The sequence below is a fragment of the Aythya ferina genome (assembly GCF_964211825.1).
Source record: "Aythya ferina genome assembly, chromosome: 18".
Lineage (NCBI taxonomy): Eukaryota > Metazoa > Chordata > Aves > Anseriformes > Anatidae > Aythya > Aythya ferina.
In genome coordinates this window covers 8,732,942-8,752,642 of record NC_140317.1, presented here as the reverse complement: position 1 = coordinate 8,752,642, position 19,701 = coordinate 8,732,942, and the positions used below count along the sequence as shown (strand labels likewise).

Genomic DNA, 19,701 nt, shown 5'->3' with positions numbered 1-19,701 from the left:
CTTGTACAAATTTTATCTTCTACCATAACTTAGATACAGTATAAAAAGATCTGAGGACCTATCAGTAGTGTTCTGGTGTGTACACATACCTCAGACAACAATCTCCACCTGTTTGAACAGCATGTCTAGGTTCCTGAGCCACAGGTAGACACATTAGCTAACCCAAGATGACTGTGGTTGCACACCTCATTTTTTTAAGATAAACTTCCCAAATCTGGTTAGGCAACATAAGGTTTCTATATACAGCATTTAAAAAGTATTATTGGTCAAAAACAGAGCTTAACAAACTAGTCAGCCATGTCAGTCACTTTTCAACAAGGAATTACCATGCTGATTTTATCTGAAAAATATTATTTTAAGCTGAGAAAGTCTTTGTCAACCTATTGTTGCCATCCGATCCAAGGTCTTTGGACATTTACTTATGATCTATTGAAATAAATGTCATTTTATTTTCTAATTAATGTATGTCCAGATATGTCCAATAAAAAAAATCTTCCTATGAGTCTAAGTGCCAGTACTCTCCAGATAACACAGAAACTAGGTTATTTTTTGAACATGTTTATCTGCTTGTCCTGTCATCGGATATGCATCACATAGTTCCCTTTATTTCTTAATACAAATAAAGTCAGTCATCCCTTCCTAACATGACGTTACTGCAATGTGATCCTGATTTAGATGAATAAAAGAAGGTTCTGGCCATCTTAAACAACACTTTTAGAATAATGGCTTTATAATGCCATTCAGGGTGAACACCAAATTTAATTATAAACACACAGTTTCTAAAAATGAGATGCTTGTCTTCCAGACAGCAGAGTTTCATGTAATAGTTCATATGAAATTATAAATATGGGCTAGAAGACATCTGAAAATATATGGTTGCTATCTCTCCAATGGTGAATGAAATTGAACAATTTGCAAAGGATTATGTTGCTCTTATTCTGCCTCAGATCCAACTGAGATAGAAGTGTAAATGCTTTAGAAATATAAAGTACAGCAAATGTTTGTAAGTCTATTAATGTCTTGTTTTTATACCAGAACATGATAGAACACCTACCTTTCTTCCCCCCGTGTTTATGCGAAGTGGTGTTAAGAAAGGATCAAAAATCATATGGCTGGTTTCAATATTGACAGGTGACTGTCTTTTCCCAACAGAGCAAAGATTCCAAGCTGAGTTCACCAAACCCCAAAAGGAGGGAACTGTAAAACAAAAAAAAGTGCAAGTTAAGAAAAGTCTGGAAAAAGTAGAGAAATACATGCAAGACAAATAGCCAGACAATTAAACTTGCCATACTCTCTGCATGCACACATTGGAAGTGAACACTGGCAAATTCATCTAGCAATTGATATTTAAAACTTCCTACACAAAGACCAATGCATATTGTTTCATATATTTTTGTATCAGCAAAGAAGGTGTATTTTTTTGCCTTTATGAATGTACCTAGCTATAATCCCAGATTCAATTATAAATAGCTTCTTTGTTGCCAGTCTTATGGAATATTTACTTAGCATAGGTATGTGACTCATTTGTCCTTATGCTAATTTTACATACATACAATGTGTCATTGGACTGAAACCATTCTGTTTTACTCAACTCCTTAAAAGTTTTTATATTTAGTAGAATTCATTAAAAAATACAGCATAATTGTAGGAGAAACATACAGTGTGATCCCAGAGAACAGGCCTGCTCTCTAGACAGGTTCTGTTCATTTCCATTCCATTCACCCAAGTCTTTCTTAAGTCAGAATTATGATCTAAAAAAAATTCTCGTTGGAAAAGCCATGCTCTGGTGGTGATAGTTCCTTCCCTGTATGTGCAATGGTTTGGGACATGGAGGAAGCCCTGATTTTTGACAAGCCGAGTTCCTCTAAAAGGTTCTGTGCCCCTGACTGGGAAAGGAAGAAATGTGATCTGATTATCTGTGTACTGCTTCTCATCAGATAACCGCAGGTTGAAGGTTCATATTGTATCTAATCTGCAATTTACAGACAATGTCAGCCTCTCACTGGATGCTGAAAAAATCCTGACTAAATGAGCAATAAGCAACTAATAAAATACATGGAGACAGATTCAAACTTAGGTGTACGCTTTATCCCTCTCTAAAGTACATAAGGCAACTTTGACTTTATCAGAATTATTCTGTGTGGTTTTGTGTAGCAGGTGGGCATTTCAGAGATGCTCATGTTGCTGTTCTTTGTTGGTTTTCCTTTTTTCTTTTTATGTTTTGTTGAAAGTTTTCATAACCTTTGAGCCTGCCAGCATTCTTCTAATCAACTGTGTGACAAAGGCTACAAACCCAGGCTGGGGGAAGGAGCCCGTGGCTGAGCCCCTGGGGCAGTAGCACAGGTGTTTTGCCTAGAGGGTGGAGCTGCACACAACCCATCCCTGCTTATAAAAAGCCTTGTGGTTGCTACAGCCTGCTGTTTGGAGGGCTTTGTAGTGTGAATACTTGCTTCTACCTCCAATTTTTAATTATTCTAGTAAGAACCTGCATAGAGCATTGCTTGGATTTGACCCAAATAAGTCCATTTGCATTGGACTTAATGCACTGGGAAGGTATTTCTTTGTGGAGAGACAGGAGGAAAATATCTTCTAAGTAGTGTAGCCTCAGGACAGTGGCTGATACTTGTGTTTTTGTGTTATGCCTTATAGAACAGCTCATTTTTTTGCCCTCAAAGTTTAATGTTGACCCAATCGAAGTTTAATTTTAACCTGTAAGTTAGTATATAACTTCATGTCTAACTGTGCTATGAAAGTAAATGATCATTAGGATTTCTCAGGATGTTGCTTGCACAGCAAAGCTCTAGCTTAAGTATCTACACAGAAGCAATGAAAAGTATTTTGCGGTGGAGTATCAGCCTATTGCTGTAGCTTACAAGCTATTGTTCGTAGATATTACTTCTTTTATAAAATTCCTGAAAACTCCTTTTTCAGTGAATGCTTTTTTTTTTTTTTTTCTTCTCATCTCTAGTCTGTGCACCTGCACCTCCTCTGTCTGCTCTACCAGTCAATGTCTACTTCCCTAGGAAACTTAGGTAACTTCAGGAGTTTCCAGAGTATACTAAGCAAGAGTGCTAATGCGCTGAGAATGAATAAAATAAATGCAGTACAGTTTAAAGTAAAACAAAGTATATCTCATTATTTGTGTGCCGTTTTTCTTTAGGGAAATACCACAGGATCTCACTATGGATTTCATCAGAGAAAAAATCCCTCTTTATGTAGAGGTCTAAATTAAGTCTCGCTTAATCGAGATGATCAGGTTTACCTTGATAGATCCCACTGTGGTGTTAATTCAAACAAAACATTAATAATGAAACTGTAGAACTGTAGGTTCAAGAGAGAAAACATTTAAAAGGAAATATGTTACTGAGATGGTTTCTAAAAATCTTTTGGGCAGGAATACTGCTGGTATTGTTAAAAGTGCATAGTTCTTTAGCAAGCATTTTAGAAACAAGCCTGATATGGTAAGGGCAATAAAATGGTAAGCAAGCTATCCATTATCTTCAAGTTTGTATTACTTAAAGAACTTATGATGTAACTGAGATTGTCCCAGAAGAGCCATGATGGAAAATATCTTTTATGAGTGGATGTTTCATAATGTCCCTTCTGTTCCTGACAGGGCAACTCTGTTCTGTGCACTGCTGGTCATGCTGGCCTACTGCTGGGAAGTCAAGGAGGTGGAGGTCTGACTTGATGCTGCACAGGAAAGGTTAGTCTTGTCACCTAAACACATAACTTTGTGCTGTTATCTTTGATGTCTTTCTAAATGCCTGGGTAGCTTACGCTTGAGCATCTCTTCAAGATGTGCTTGGTGCTATCTCTATTATATACGGTTGGATGGAAAGTACAGCAATGGTAAACTTTCCTCTGTGATCAGAAAGACTTCGCTTATGCTTCAACCGAAGGTTAATTAGGGAAGACTGACCTGAGGCTGCACACCTAAGTTAACTAGTGGATGGGGATATCATGCAATATTAACGTCTAATTATATTTAATTAAAGTAATTAGTATTGCTGCTTAGATGCTCAAAGTAATAGAAAAGTATTCAGAACCACGATGGAAAATCCCAGCAGTATTCATGTAGAAAACCAAGGCTTAAATTAAATATAAGTACCGAATTGACTGATTAGCCTAAAGAAATTAGTAGCTGAATTTAGGAAAACACAGCAAAATATTCGTTATTCTATTATTCCAGGTTAACTATCAGGGAACGTTCTACTAGAGAGTAGGTCCTTAATGAAACACCTCCTTCATCACGTTTACCTGCATTGTATTTCCATAAATATCTGGTCTTGTGTGAGTGGGAATACACTGCATCTTTGTGTGTGGACCTCTGAAGCATTTTTGACAGCAGCCCAGCTCCTGTGCTGTCCAGCAGCTGCTCTTATGAGTTAGTTCGCATGCAGCCCACACAGTAGTTTACAATCTCATTTAACAAGGTTCTCCAGCTACTGGTCATTCTGCCAAAAGTTTTGGTATATTGATCATGTCATCTCTGCCTTTGTCTATAAATTCTCCTGAACTTCCACTGCTTGAGCTCATTTCTCACGAACATGTTACACAGATATGAGGTGACAAGTTTTTGCCTGACCAGTGTCATGCCTTCAGCCTTCTCATAACAGAAAGAAAATGGGATAAATTCAGTCTATTTACTTTGTGTGTTTGTGCACTACAGACAACGGGTTTTGTGTGTGTTATGTGGGGAGGAGGTGAGAGGATCACATTTTATTATACCTATGCAAAAATTGCTGACATACTTATTCATAGCCTGGATCTTATTGCAGCTGCTAGTTTTTTCAATTTACTGGGAACAAGTTATATTGAGATATATGAAGATGCTCTAGTATCAGCGCGACACGATAGAATGAGGGATTCTGATGGCTTTCACCAAACCTATGCATAACAACAGTGAAATAATAGCAGCTAGAACAATAAAGTAAGGATTGAATGCAATTCTCCTAGTGATCACTACTGTGGATTTGCTTGAATAAATGCATCTCAAGAGGAAAAGCAAAGTAATGAATGCCAAGTGTCCGATAAGGATGCCCTTCTGTAGGTACAGTGAACTCGCAGATAAGTGTGAACTGTCTGTACTGTGCGTTGGACATGTAGCAGTATGCACCCGTGTTACACAATCACAGAATGGCTGAGGTTTGAAGGGACCTCTGGAGGTCATCTGGGCCCTGCTCAGGAAGGGCTGCGCAGTACCAGGTGCACAGCACCATCTCCAGATGGCTTCTGAGTATCTGTAAGGACGTGGAGGAGGCAGTAGTAACAAATCTCCATGCTGTGAGAGGAGAGGCACAGATTTTCCTAGTATGGGATCAGAGGTGCATGCTGTGTACTACATCTGAAATATTACTTGATCTTCGAAAAAGATTCTAGATTGATAGGTCTAGGTCATGAAAGGGTTGGGGACAGCTAAGTACTGTCTCCCAGTTTTTCTCTGGCATTGGAGGGCTTATTTATGAAGAAGCTTGGGTTCTGCCCTGTTCTCTTTCTGCACCTTGCTCTTAGCAAAGCCACAAGTCTAACTAGAACCTCTCTGAGGTGCTTTCTGAAGAGTCCTTGTGAGGCACTGGCTGAAAGAGATTTGGTCTTGCTCAGAGGAGAAGAGGTGCATCCAGAGTGGGGGACAACTTGGCACTTCTTGCACACCTGGCTCTGGGGGGCAGAGTGCTCCTGGGGCTCATACTGTAGTAAGGCTGCTCCGGGTTGTCAGTTTGCTGCATGGAAATCCCAGATGTTTTTCATTCTGAAATGACTCTGTGACTCTCTGTGTGACTGCAAAGTTTTAATATCCAGGAAATATCCCAGTGTTTCTCACTATAGCTTCTGAGTTTAGAGTAGAACACAGGAGCTGTTCCAAAATGTTCCTTGTTGCCTCATGTAAGTAGATGAGATGGAATTGCAGCAGAACAAATAGAGGATGTCTGGGAGGAAAGTGTGATAATAGATAATACTATACTGAATTTAATATTTTCATATATAAATTAAAAACCCTTATATAGTGGATTTTTGTGTAGCACCTTTAAGAAAAGGAACTAAATGGTAAAGTGGACGCTGGTACTGCTGGAGTGTAAGCCAAACTGGGTGTTGTGTGTTTATTCAGAGCCTCTGTTTAAATAGGGTCAAGGAAAACTCAGTAAGCGTCAACAAAAATGAAGAAAGCAGCGAAAGTAAGAGCATCCTTCAAAAAACGGTGTTCAAATAAGAAAAATGGAAAAGATGATAACTCTGACATGTTAAATATAAAACTAAAATAAGACAAGTCAAGAGAAGATATTGAAGAACAATTTGCTAAAGTCATAAAAACCACTAACAACTTCTCTCAAGTGTATGAGAGGCAAGGATCCTGTCAGAGTCTGTAGGACCAGCTGATTGTTGTAAAAGAAGCACATGAAAGATAATGTAGCAGCAAAGCTATATCAATTCCTCTCCTTATTGCTTACAAAGGTGCCAAGGGAGGTTCCCAGATGGGAGCTTGTTTATGGGGAATGAATCTGAGAAACTGTCTCAAACTTGAGCATCAGAAAATTACTTTCAGTATAAACTGACAAAATAAAAAAAATCACTGAGGTCAGTCAGAACTCTTGGATGAATACCATGGTGACTTGAATTGCCAAAATCATCACTTAAAATCTGTGCTGTTTCAGAGGATAAAAAGCAAATAAGATCATATTTTTGAAGAGACTTAAGGAGAATTCGACTTGCAGGTCTCCAGACCTAAAAGCAAACAGGCACGTGGTATTAATTTCCACCTTTTCCCTCCCCACAGAGAACAGGACTGAAGAATTGAGCTATTCGTTCCAGAGAAACCCTAAATAGCAACTTGCTGGAAGCAAAAGGAAATATTGTTTAATAGTTGCTTATTTTTCCCAAGGCTTCTGCTACTGATCACAGTCCATTATAGGAGATGAGATCTAGACAAGACAGGGAAGTTATCTGTGCTACAATAAGACTATAACTTTCTCCTTGAAATTTTCTCAGCTTTCAAGAGCACAGATTTTGTGAATTTAAGTTACTCTAGAGTCCACAAGTTTAAATAAAAGGAGTCAACTTATTCATGCAGCAGTTCTTGTTTATATATTTAAGCTTTAACATCAGCCTTGGCAATAGCATGAAACACAATCAGATTGTATTTGTGCAGCAATTATTCTTGCCCTGTGTAATTACTGGTCCCTCAGATAAAATCTCAAGCTACTTTATTGAAGCTGGGAATTGAAACCACAGAGAGAATCAGCTATCTATGTACATCAATAAAGCAGTCCATTAATTATTTCCACCTACTCAACTTGAAGAAAATTACCATACTAATGCCTCTGGATAACCACATGACCTGCTTTGCTTCTACATAAAAGCCAAATGTAAAGTCATAAAGGCTTTGAGAGATAAATCGGGGACACTAAAGAAATGACAGAGTATAGAATGGCATTCATGTAAGTAATTGGTCACAGAAATCTCCAGACCGCAGTAATATCAGACAGTATCATAATGGCTTCAAACTTGAGAACTGAAAGTATTCCGATTTCTTTTTAACAAGCAAAAAGTTGATAGCTGAAATAGATCACTGAGAATAAGACAGCACTGCCATTATCGAAAAGAAATAAATTTCTTCACTGCTAGATCTTGAAACATATCAAAAAGTAGGAATCATGAAGAACTCAGCAGCAGCATACTAGTCGTTCCATACTGGGCTGTTCAAATGTCATCTTCCCTTTGTATGGAGGATTCTCAATGACAGGAAAAGTTCAATAGCTCCACTGGCTAAATGAGGGGAAAAAACTAGAAGGGGTATACAAGGGGTTAAGATTCTAAAAATATACTTTTTAAAAGTGTATCTTTAATACAGACACTCTGCAATACTTTTCTCGATTTACCTTTTAAATTATAGCTGCTCATTTCTGCCTAATTAAGCATTTTCTTCCAATAAAGCTATTACCTGGAAAAAAGTATTTAGTAATCACAATTAGTGACCTCTAACCTTGCAAAGTTTTTGCTTATTTTCATGTACACATTTGGGATACTGGTGTAGATAACACCACAACTTCGTTCATCCCACTGATAAGAACAAACTAACTCACATTTATAAACCATGTTAATGATAAGGTAGAGAGCAGTTATACAACAGTATGTAATTAGATCCTGTGTGTCACAATGCGGACAGTTAACACATACCCTAAAACTGTACAATCACACGCTACTTTAGCCTTTCCCAAAATATAGGTCAGCTACTTAAAAGGTACTTACAGATGCCTTTCCCATTCTCTCATCTTTTGCTTTATTAATATGGCAGTGGTGTGTCTACAGGCAGAGGTATGTCCAGCAGCTTCAGTGAGCATCTTCTAGGGTCTTTGTTACTACTGTTTTGAAAATATAACGTTCTTTCTCTCATTCAGAAAGGAGATACAGTCTTGGGAAAAACTATTTATCTCTGTAACGTTAGTGAAGATCCCACTGCTGAAAGATTTAGAATAACTATGGCAAGAAATGAAACTGATAAAAACAGGTTCAAGGACAGTTTGCTTCAAAGGTTAAAGAAACCGAGCTGTTTAGTGGGGATGGCATAGATTGAATGTTAGTCTTGGATAAAGGAAATCCTTCTTTGTAGAAGAGCTAAAAAGTAAAAGATGGGGGTGGGGGAGGAGGGAGGGAAGCACCATCCTCTCCCCCTTTTCTCAAAGAACACAAGATACTGAGAGTCCATGTGGCATGGATCCCTGCTTGCCTGCCATTCAGTTAAAACGTTCGTCTCCCTTATGTCTGCCCATAGTACCCCGGTGCCTGGGATGCCTGTATGAGTAACTAGCTGCATCAATTACTCGCCACTAGCTGGCAGCTTCTCATCGAGCTCAGTCAGTCTCTCAGTGATCAGTCACTGCCATGGTTCAACACGTTCCCCTTGAAGCAGGCAAAGAACAAGTTGGCAATCACAACTGAGTAAATTTGCCTGATGTACGTTGTAACTTGTGGGGTGGAAAAGAGGAAGAGTTTGTCCTGGATTTATAGGTAGACTGAAAGGGCAAAAGAAAAGCAAAAGAGCTGTGGTGGTCATTCTGTCCTTTAAACTGAAATGTAAGATACCCAGGTTTTGAGCTTTGCGTATTTCTAAATGCTACTTTTCCTCTTCATGTTTCATCTTTCATTTTTCTGTTTGCGTTGTTTTTCAATTTGTAAATCTGGGGACTTTGTTGCTGCTAAAATGAGCGACTGATCTGAGGCAGGGTAAGAGCACTAAGGTTTTAGAGAAGATCCAGAAGAAGAGTGAAGAAAGCTTCAAATAGATGAAATTGGGACACAGTAGAAAACTGTTCAGATAAAGTAATTTAAAACATTTTTAAAGGAAAGAGAGAGACTGCTTATTCAGCAAATAATTTAAGTCCTAGAGATTCAGCTTTATTTTAAAGTCTTCAGGATATTATTGATCCTTTTGCTGAAAAATATAAATGAAAGAAGGAACATAAATATGAGTTCTTGTAATGTTTTATTCTTCCACAAGTGTTCTTTCTGGAGTAGTGGATGCTGCAGTGCTTCACAGCAGACTTACTAATACTCTGCTCAGGTAGTAAGTCAGAAGCTAATAATTTCTTGACAAACTGAATATGTCTGCATCTGTTTAGTGCTTCACTTGTTCATTAGCCTGGACATAACAAGCATCATGTTCAGAAACTGCAGGGCATTACGGGATTCAGTTTGGAGAAGCCTGGCACTGAAACTTAAGGGCAGTATGTAAGGAACATCAGTAAGGGTTAAGTGGTCCTGATCTCTAAAACATTTGTGGGTGACAGCGACCTCTCGAGAATTTCTTGTAGCTGTGTACAACAGGACTCTTACAGCTAATGACAGCACGTAATGCAGAAATGTCCTGGCTCTGCTGACTTGCCAAGACAAGCGAGGAGCAAGCACAGAGCTCACCGCTGAGTGCTGCAGTTCTCATCTGTAATGACAGTTCAAGACAGTAACAGTGATGTTCTATGCTCTCATATTTTCTAGAGTAATCAGATTTCTCTGACCCCATTCCACAATGCTATGGCCCTGCCAGGGGATGTTGTGTCCACAGTGAGTTTACCAAAGCTCTAACTTTGACTGTTCTTGGAAGGGCCAGAAGTCTTTAGGACAGCTGACCAAATGCACTTACGGCCTGAAAATATTGTCAGGGAAATACTCATCTATTAGAATTCCAACACAGTGCTGCCAAGCCACAACTCTAAACAGAGCCATTACTACAAAATGTTTTGGGATGGAAAGAAACCTTGGCCTCTCCTTAGCTGCTACATCAGACCGCTCAGCTAACTGCTGTCCAGGAATTGATCTTCCAAGAGATCTACTCATTTTCCTAACTGCAGTCACAGTCTGAATCTAGTCACTGGTTTCTTGATTTGTACATGCAGCACATAGCACACAGCCTCTGCAGATATGCTTCTGCTGCTGCATACAGAAGCTAGTTTGAGTTACCTAGGAAAACCTGCATGTGTAGGAAGAATTTCACTCTTATACTGAGTGATTCAGCTCAAATACTCATGGCTATTTTTGCTGTGCTGCATGCGCAACCAGAAGAAGCAAAAAAGGTTTAGTGGTCCCTCTGATTTAGGGTGAATTTGGTTGCACAGGAGCCCCAATAACTAAGCATCTTCTAGAGGACGGTCTCACTAGCTGCCATTTCCCCTTTCTCCAGAATAAGCGTTTGTATCCTACTGATCTCTACGTTTGACAAACTCTTTATGTAGGAATTACTGTCTGAGATGTAAGTTGATAGCTGAGTGCAAGGGTATTCTTCTGGTTGATGCCACATTATCTGATTTCTGTATTCTGTATGTGCACCAAGGGACAAATACACTGCATAGGAAATGTAACGGTTTTCTACCCAACAGATCCCTGCATCATCAATCAGCTGAATGTCAAGTGGTAACTAGTATAATAAGTGTAAGGCTGGCCATTATTGGCTTAATTTTCAGAAATGCTGAAATACATTCTCAGAATTCTCTTAAATCAGGGAAAATACGGGACAGTGTGGAAGGTCACTTTCTTGAAAAAAAAACAGGCCATTTACATAATCTGAAAATTTTATGTGTGCTGTATTGTCCAGAAAAAATCTGTACAAACAAATATAGAGAAAGTGCTTAAAAAGGAAAGGAACTGCATTGGTACAAATCTATCTGCAAGCCCCCAAACAAACGGAGAAGAATGAAATTAGCTATTTGTTGACAATGAATAAAACGTACTAAAAGCTGAAGTGGCTTCTCATGTCACACACTTCCTCTTCTGCCTCTGTTAGAGTTACTCAGGTGGGTTAGTCCCTGGTCCTGTTGGCTTCTGTAGCAAATGCCAAGAAAATGCTACTTGTTTACTCATGGTGTTGCACACCTATCATTCAACCAAGTTTCCTTAAGGAACTTGCTCTTACTGGGAGCTGTTCTACTTACTATTGGATTAATTGCCATATGTATTGCTCAAATATACTGCACCTTGTTAATGACAAGGTCGTATTTCAAACCTTTTGGTCCACTAATGCATTCGGTTTTGAATTGTGCTGTGAATCTGAGCTCCCAAACAACCTTGCTGATCTTGCTGAGGCTGCTTTTGAAGAGAGATGCAGTGCATGAAACTGCTGAGTTCTGCTGTCAGTGAGAAAACAATTTGAAAATGTATTGGTTTTCACAAGGCTATGAAGGTTCTTAAATACTCACCTAAATGTGTATTTAATGACACCACTAAGTGTTTTCTTATTTACTTTGAAGTTTCTGTATTTGCCGTTAAATACAGAAGAATGTTCTGCAGCGCTCCCATCAGACAGGCAACTGGGAAGAGACTCAAGCTGGTTTTATCTGCAACCCCCCCTTAATAAAAATAATCTAGAAGGGAAAAGGGGAAGGGAACCAAGCAATTAATACTCGGGCATTGCTTGAATCAACACTGGAAGAAGGTAAATATATATATTTGGATATGTTATGGTTATTAAGTATTTGGTGCTAAGAAATCTAAGTATGTAACACCAGGGCATACATGATTTTCTTAATGCTTTTTTTTTTTTTTTTTTTTTTTTAAATGAAAAGACCTTTTCAAATGCTACAGTGAATTCTTAAATCAGAAGATGAGGGTTCAATGCCGAAGTATTGTCGTAATTTCATCTAAAAATAGCCACCAGAGGGCAGACCGTGTGTTCTTAAAAGGTTTGTGTTGGGCCAGGGAGCTGAAATGGGCAGGACCCTGTTAGTGCATCCCCCGAGTTCAGTGTCTTCAGTTCCCTTGTAAATGGATCTTGGGATGGATGGGGGAGAACAGGCCAGGGATTATATAAACAAGGAGCTGGAGAAGGGCGAGCACGGAGGCTGTGCAGTAAGGCAGGGCTGTGCAATGTGGCAGCCTCCCAGCTGCTGGCGAGAGGCCAGTAGCTACATGACTGAGCATCAGGTCAGAGAGCAGACCCGCAGGACAGCCTGTTCAGACAAGATTACTTGCAAACAGCTCAAGGAGACTGTTAGTGTTAGCCGAGGTGCCAGAACATTATGGATACTCTGAAGATGGAGGCTGAAGGAGCTATCTTCTCTCAGTGTTGTAGGGTGATGCTATCACACTCTTGTGGGATTCTAATATACTGCTAATGCTGTTTCTAATCTGGTCATGCCTGATCTCACTGTTAACACGTACATACAAAGAGTATGTCCCCAGAATAATTTGGAAGCTTCTGACTGTTGGCAAAGAAAATTCAATCTAGCAACTGAATCATAAGATCAAATTTGTTCTGAATGTGCCAGTAAAAATTGATGTGGGCTATTGGCAAGGAGCGGACACTTCCTCTTGATGCAAGACAGGATCTGTAATAGTGCTGCAATGCTGCCATCAGTGCTTGAAAATGGAAATGCACCACCTCAAATAAAGCCAACAGGAGCAACCGAGCTGTGGATGCCAGGTCTGTGCTCAAGGTTAGATCAAATAGCTGCCACAAGGAGAACCCTCTATTATTTCCAGCTAAGAACTCCACAAGTTATGACTGCAAAGCTGTTTAGCACAGCAGTAATCCTTCCTGAACCTTTCCTTAGCTAACTGTTTTCTTAAGCTGTGGGTGTGTACGCGTGCCTCATGCTAGTGTCACTCAGAGCACTACAGAAAAATGCTGCTCCTCTGACCAGTACTGGTAGGTGGCATGAGTTTGTAAGGCAGTAACTGTGTGATGCCTTCTTACCATGGCTTGCAGCGACTTATTTCAGCTTGTGAAAACTGTCAGTAGCAAAAGTTATGTATGTGAGAAATACAGCAGTGCACAAGCATCATCCAATCTGCAAGGTAACTGTTCCACCTTGAAAAGCACCACAGCAGTACCACCATGTTTTAGCAGAGCAGTGGAGAGACCACTCAGAGGTCTGATGCCCAAAATGCAAAATTGTAAAGCCACTCACAGGCACAAAAACTATAATCTACTTCCCAGAGTGTCACAGGGAGAACAGGAGACCTGTAGCTCTAGAATGCTCCCGACAGCCTATTTCTCTCTGCCAGAGACTGTAACAGCTCAGAAAGAATGAGCATCAATTGCTTTCAGGGGAAGCATGTAAAGGATAATGTATGTTGCCTTTTTGGCAGCCAAGATTCACCAGAAGATAGTGCCTTGGAGGCTTTATTACTTGTGACCTTCACAGAGACCCGAATACATCTTATTTTCTGAATTATTCCAGCCTGTGGATACAGCATTTGATGGTCTTTCTAGCAGTATAAGAAAAATCATACCTTCCCTGAGAAAGAGGTTTAGGGGAAAGAAGTATTAAACGGTTACATCCAAGTGGGATAAAAAACTTATGGCCATGCACATGGAAAAGGCTGCAAAGGTGACTAATTTAAAAAGTACTTTCTAATGGTTCTGAGCTCCTAAATCACCCCAAAATTTATTAAGAATTTTATCAAATACACTGGGTAATCAAAAAAACATCATCTGCAGGCAAAAATTGTAGCCTTATAACCACTGAAAATATAAGTTCAAGTTGACTTCCTTGTTACAGACTTGCTACCAGTTTTAGATATCAAAATACAAACTAATCATGGAAATATGACCAACTGAACTATTAATTCTCAAGTCTCTGAAATTATCAGATTGTAATCTTTCCTACCTGGTTTCCTTTTGGAAGCAAAAAATTTTGAGTGAAGTTGCCACTTGGCTTTTCAGTTTTATGTTGAATTAGTTGAATAAACAGACTGAAATAAACGTTCTTCGTACCAACAGAGGAATTGCTCCTGTCTAACGGTCATTTAGGACAATAGACTGATTCCATACAATTGGCCAGTGTCTATCAGTGCACCGGTCTGGCCTTAACACTATAGCAAAAAATACAGCACTCATTTTTAAACACAAACTATATTAGCTGAATACATTTACTGTTAGTTGGCATGATTTCAGTTTGTACTTTCAGTGAAAACGAACACAAATTATTATTTATGAACTGAACATTTATTTTTGTATAATAGCCTTTAAATATATGGCAATGTGTTTTACTATTGCGTGCTTCCAGTAGAAGTAATATTCAGAGGGCTTAGTAAGTACAGATTAGCTACCTTTAATGTTCTTACTTCTGTTTAAACTTAGTCTAACACAAAGCTACCAAAGCTAAGTCAGTAATCATAAATCCTATTACAATTGCCATGTGCAAATACCCATTCACTACAGATGAAGTTTACTCTCAACAAGTTTTTCCAGCATCATCTGGCCAAATAAAGAAAAGTAAATACCAGGCTTACAATCAAAATTGTATTTCTTTCTGGTTCACTTCATTGAATTTCAGCACCTTCCCTGGCAGACAGGAAAGGGAATGGAGAGACTTGACAGGACAGACAGTTTTTCTTTTAGGAAAAGCTTTCTACGTTCATCTCACAACAATACATATAATTATTTTTCTGTCTGAGCTTTAAGAAGAGTATTTCAAGAATCAAAACAATTCACTTCCTAGCCTGCTTTTCAAACATCTGTAGCAGTGCACATTGAAATAAAATCCCTCTTGGTTTGCATTCAGCCTAGTGGAAGAGTAGCAGTAGGTTAGCAACCATGTTATGTGCAGTGACTGAACTTACTCCAGTGTATTTGCATTTTTTCTTTAACAGAAAACATTGAATATGTTACATGGAAAATGGAGAGGAAAGTGCTTGTTTCAGGAATATTTTCCTAGTGGAAAGTTGAACATGAATCGTAAAAATAAATAAAAACTAACCTCTTGGCTAGCATTAGGAACATTGTCTTCATAAAGTCCTGCCTGAACAACTCAAAGTAACTTTAGCTACATAATTGTGGTACAAGAGAAACAGGACAAAGTCTGAGTCTCCCAGCTAGGTAATTATCATTGGAAGCTTCACCTCCATCAGCAGTGATGCTTTTTCTTTGTTCTGCGCTATTAGCTGTTGTCAGTTAGGGCAGCTGATATATCTATTATGGTTCTGAAGAAAACCAGCAGAGCAATATAATGATGATTCCTGGAACACTTATCACTAGACTACTACCTAATGTACAAGAGGAGTATTCATTTATTTTCTGTAGCATTAACTGTGGCCAATTTTGTAGGAAAATAGTCTCTATATATCATTGCTTGGGACTTAGTCCAATGATCTGCTCCTCAGTCTTGAGATTAAACTTTTTGCTATCTTCACATTCAAACATGAGACATTTCAATACCATAACAATGCTTGGTGTTTTTGTTAATCTACTGATTTGCTATGATTGTGGTTCTTGAGTAATAATCACTCTTTTGAAGCCTCAGTGTGACTTCAGTGGCAATACTTACGAAGTTTGAAGATTTTAACAGCTTCAGAAGGAAACAATTTGAGCACTGATTATTTCCTAACAAGAAAGAAGTAGTAGCTAAAAATATTACTTCGTTTTGCAGAAAATAGTTTTAATCATGGTGATTCAAAATGGATGTCTTGCAATGTCTTGCGGGGTGTTTTCTTTCTTTTTTTCTTTCTTTTTTTTTTTTTTTTTTTTTTTTTTGTGGAAGAACATCTCATTTTAGACTGTCTAAAGCACATTCTCTCCTTTTGTGCATGTTTCAAAAAATTCTGATTAGTTCTTCAGCAAAACGGTCTTCAGTGTTGTTTGCTTCAGGAAAACCATAGTTATCAGGTTATCTCAAATTATCTTTCTTTTCTGGGTGAAACTTTTTTTTGTTAAAATACAATTAGTGTTTGTAGTTAAGTACTTCCCCAAGCTACATATACATTCTGAATACGCATTGCTTGCTAAAAGGTACTAAATTATCTACATCTAATTGCAAATTTATGCTCAATGTCTCTTACAGTCTCTGAGATTCCCCTTTTTAAACTCCTGCTTCTTGGCATGTTTCTATGTTTGCTATGTAGCTTATAAAATCAAAGTGGACATAGCCTTTTAAGCAGAAGGGATATTTGCAAATGGCTGAGGAAAATACTGTATTTTTGTTCACATAGTTCAGCTTGCCCATTTTTAGTTTCTCTTCCTTTAAAAACATACACTGCACTTTGTAGGATGAAAAAATCCATAAACTGTAATTTCTGGGAATTTTATTCTCTGATACCATCTGAAGTTTCCTGCTGCTATTATTGGTGGGAGGGTTTTGCGATGCACTTTAAAGCAAGAGTTCATATGAAATGCCTGGATAAAGCAGTTCAGATGGACTGCCTAGCGTACAAGTCTGCAGTAGCCATCACCAGCCTGCCTGGGTATCCCCAAAGATGCCAGTGATTAGAAAGCCTCCAGTTCTAGAAAATCCTTTGAAAAAGTAGAAAGCACAGTTTTTGCTGCACGAGGAAGTTTCATTAAGATCTCTTCTCCCTGAGGTGACACTTTCTCATAACTCTTTAAAAGTCTGGAAATGCTCTATAACTCATTAGGCAGATGAACCTCATTTTCTGCAAAAACAAATATTAGTTCCAAGGCAACTGAAGCTGCATGAAGCTCACATTTAAAACAGGTGTTAACAGTGTATTTTAAAACAAAGCAAAACAATTTTGGTGGACTCAAGTTTTCTCCTAGGAACTATTCATTATTTCTATGTTAGAGGTGTCTCCTTCACACATGCATTAATTGCCTACATGAAAGTAGTCATGAATTGTACTTCCTGGTACAATGCACAGTCCTTCTATAATGGCCAATGGAAGCCAATGAGAAAATCACCCAGTGAGCACATCCAAACCTAGGAGGAGAACATTTCCACTTCAGAGATCTGATTTGAACTCCATTAGACCACTGTCACAATGTCCTTTCGAGTAACATGCCATTAGGTTTAGGACAACTCCTGCACCTTGCCAGTCTTTATACAAAAACTTACTGAGATGCACAGGATATATTTAGTTTACTTTTAAGCTGAATGTTCTATGTTTAATTTATTTCTGTAGCCTCAGGTGCATCTAAATTTGATTGTAACAAACCATCTACTAGGCAGATTTTGATGCATTATATGGATGACAGATGAATGCAGATAGCTTGTCTACTTCTGTCTGCTCTCCTACTGAAAAATAAGTCTTTTAACTCAGCTATTTTTAAACTTTTCCTTTAAACTTAAGCAACGTGTCCCAGGATGTTCTGTGGCTAATACTCTAGGAAAAATTTTCAAGGTGGAAGTGTTGAAACTTAAACACTTTACAGTCTGCACACACATCCTGCTCTTTTGCTATGACTGAGGCTTAAATTGAAATTCCTGAGTTTGTCAGTAATTATTTTTTTTTCCTAGGTTCTTTTATTACACTTGCTTATTAGCATTTCTAAATTACAAAGAAATTTGGTTAAATTTTGCCTTAGCAAATTTCACAGAATCTGAATTTGGCGATGACCAATCTGGCTGCTAACTGTACAGGAGCAGGTGACACTAGGTACAATCAATGGTTTTAAGATTAAGTGTGCTGCTTTTCACCCCTTAAAAACAAGATAACATTTCAGGTTTAGGCTCAACATTAAACTAGCTGTAAAATTAAGGATGCTTCCCTGAATATGGTAAAAGCACCTTAAAGTCAAATACCTGCCACAGCTCTTAAGAAAGCAAAATGTTCAAAACCACAAGCATGTTTCTAAATTACCAGTGCTGCCTTTTGCCTTGACTTTTGCAGAAGGAGAATAAATTGTGATGCCAATCTGAGGGGGATTTCCCATTCTGTATCTCCGAATCTGTCTCTCTCTGAATTCAGGCAACTGCAGAAACTTGGTAGGCTTGTTCAAGTTTTTTCATTACCAGACTGATCATCCCCTCTTAAATGCTGACAGATTCTGTCATTTTCATCTGCCTGTTACTTACCGTACACATAATGCTAGTTAAAATTATCGGTAAAACTGGCTTGCAGCTTATCTGTTAACACTTGCATGCAAACCTGTCAGTTCTTCACATTAAGATACATTTACTCTTTTCAAAACACATTCAAGCTGACTACTAATTCTTCAGTCCTTGACTTCATAGGCAGTATAAACTTTTAAATGGTAATTGAGTCATCTTTTGATGAGCTGAAAGGGAGAGCAAAGTATGATGTTGCCAACAGCACACTGCTGTTTGCTCAGCAGTAAAGTTTATGGAGTACTGCTTTATTCAGACAAATTATTAGGTTCAGTACAGGTGGTAGGTGGATGACACACAGTCATGATGTACAGAAAATCCATACCCATTATCTAGCAGCAGCATCTAGCCTTGAGGTCTGCGAATTTACAGCTGACTTAGGAGCTATGACCAACAGTGACACTCAGCACGCAGTCTGTGCCCCTCCCTGTGCAGGACATAAAACTCACCAGTACAAAAGGTTGGCAGGAGGATCTACTTTTTGTGATAACTATTAAAACTGAGATTGTCTACTGTTTTTTTTTTCATGTTACTATTTAGAGTACAGATGGGAGAATGGGGGGGTTTCTGTATGTCCCTCCACTTCACGCACCATATTATTTTGCTGCAGTGAGTTTTATGAACTACTTATTCTTTATTTTTTAAACTGTCTAGATCATTCATAATTGCATAGCACTGTATTCATTGCCAGCTTTTATATCGTTGGCAAATATAACCACTACCAAAAAAGCATCCTGCTGCAATCCATTCATGACCAAGCTTTCTCTTTCCATCTTGAAATACTACTTGCATTGGCACCTTTCATTCTGTTCTCAAATTCTGAACAGTAACACTGTATTGTGACTTTTTTCTGATCAATCTTTTACTTTGAATGTCACCAAAAGTGTCTGAAACTTAGAACCATTTTCTAATTCAGTTTTTCTTTCCTCTGTTGACTTTACTGCTTAAAACATCTTTAAGTCTGAGCACCTCAGTCTAGACCAGATTTTGTGTAGACACTATACTTTTTCCTTCAGATGATCATTATTTCTTATACTTTAAATAAAAGGCAAAAGGGCCAAGTATGATTTAACATTTATCAGCAGATTCGAATGTTTTTCCTAAGTGGACATTGTTTTTTTAATGCTCATTTAAGAGTTTAACATTTACTACCTGTGAGGTATTTGCAATGTGATTACCTGAAAATCTGCTCCCTTTTAAAGGTTTTTCTGATATTGGAGCAGGAAATACTTGCTGCAAACTTAAGCATTTTCCTCTGTTAAAATTCCTATCAAAAGCATGGTATAGAAGACAACACTAACTTTATGAAAAAGGTTCTAAGCTTCCGAGGCTCTGATTAAATAGAATTGTACTGACTTTATTAAAAAGGATTTGGTTCTCCATTACTTTCACAGTTTTTAAAATATATCCAACTTAGCATTAACCATCCAAC

The 19,701-nt window shown here is 38.3% G+C and overlaps 2 protein-coding genes across 3 annotated transcripts in view; one reads left to right on the top strand and one right to left on the bottom strand.

The window, feature by feature from the left end:
- The window catches only part of CA10 (carbonic anhydrase 10), a 200,536-nt gene that overhangs the window by 120,985 nt on the left and 59,850 nt on the right, over positions 1-19,701 (bottom strand). For both annotated transcript variants that reach the window (XM_084492226.1, XM_084492227.1), the window contains one exon: positions 1,055-1,197. In XM_084492226.1, coding sequence (XP_084348352.1) covers positions 1,055-1,197 — 143 coding nt within the window. The remainder of the gene's footprint in view (positions 1-1,054; positions 1,198-19,701) is intronic.
- The window catches only part of LOC311420889 (uncharacterized protein), a 210,166-nt gene that overhangs the window by 187,543 nt on the left and 2,922 nt on the right, over positions 1-19,701 (top strand). The window contains exons 8-9 of the transcript XR_014684588.1: positions 3,617-3,706; positions 18,052-18,146. The gene's annotated coding sequence lies outside the window, so the exon portion shown is untranslated. The remainder of the gene's footprint in view (positions 1-3,616; positions 3,707-18,051; positions 18,147-19,701) is intronic.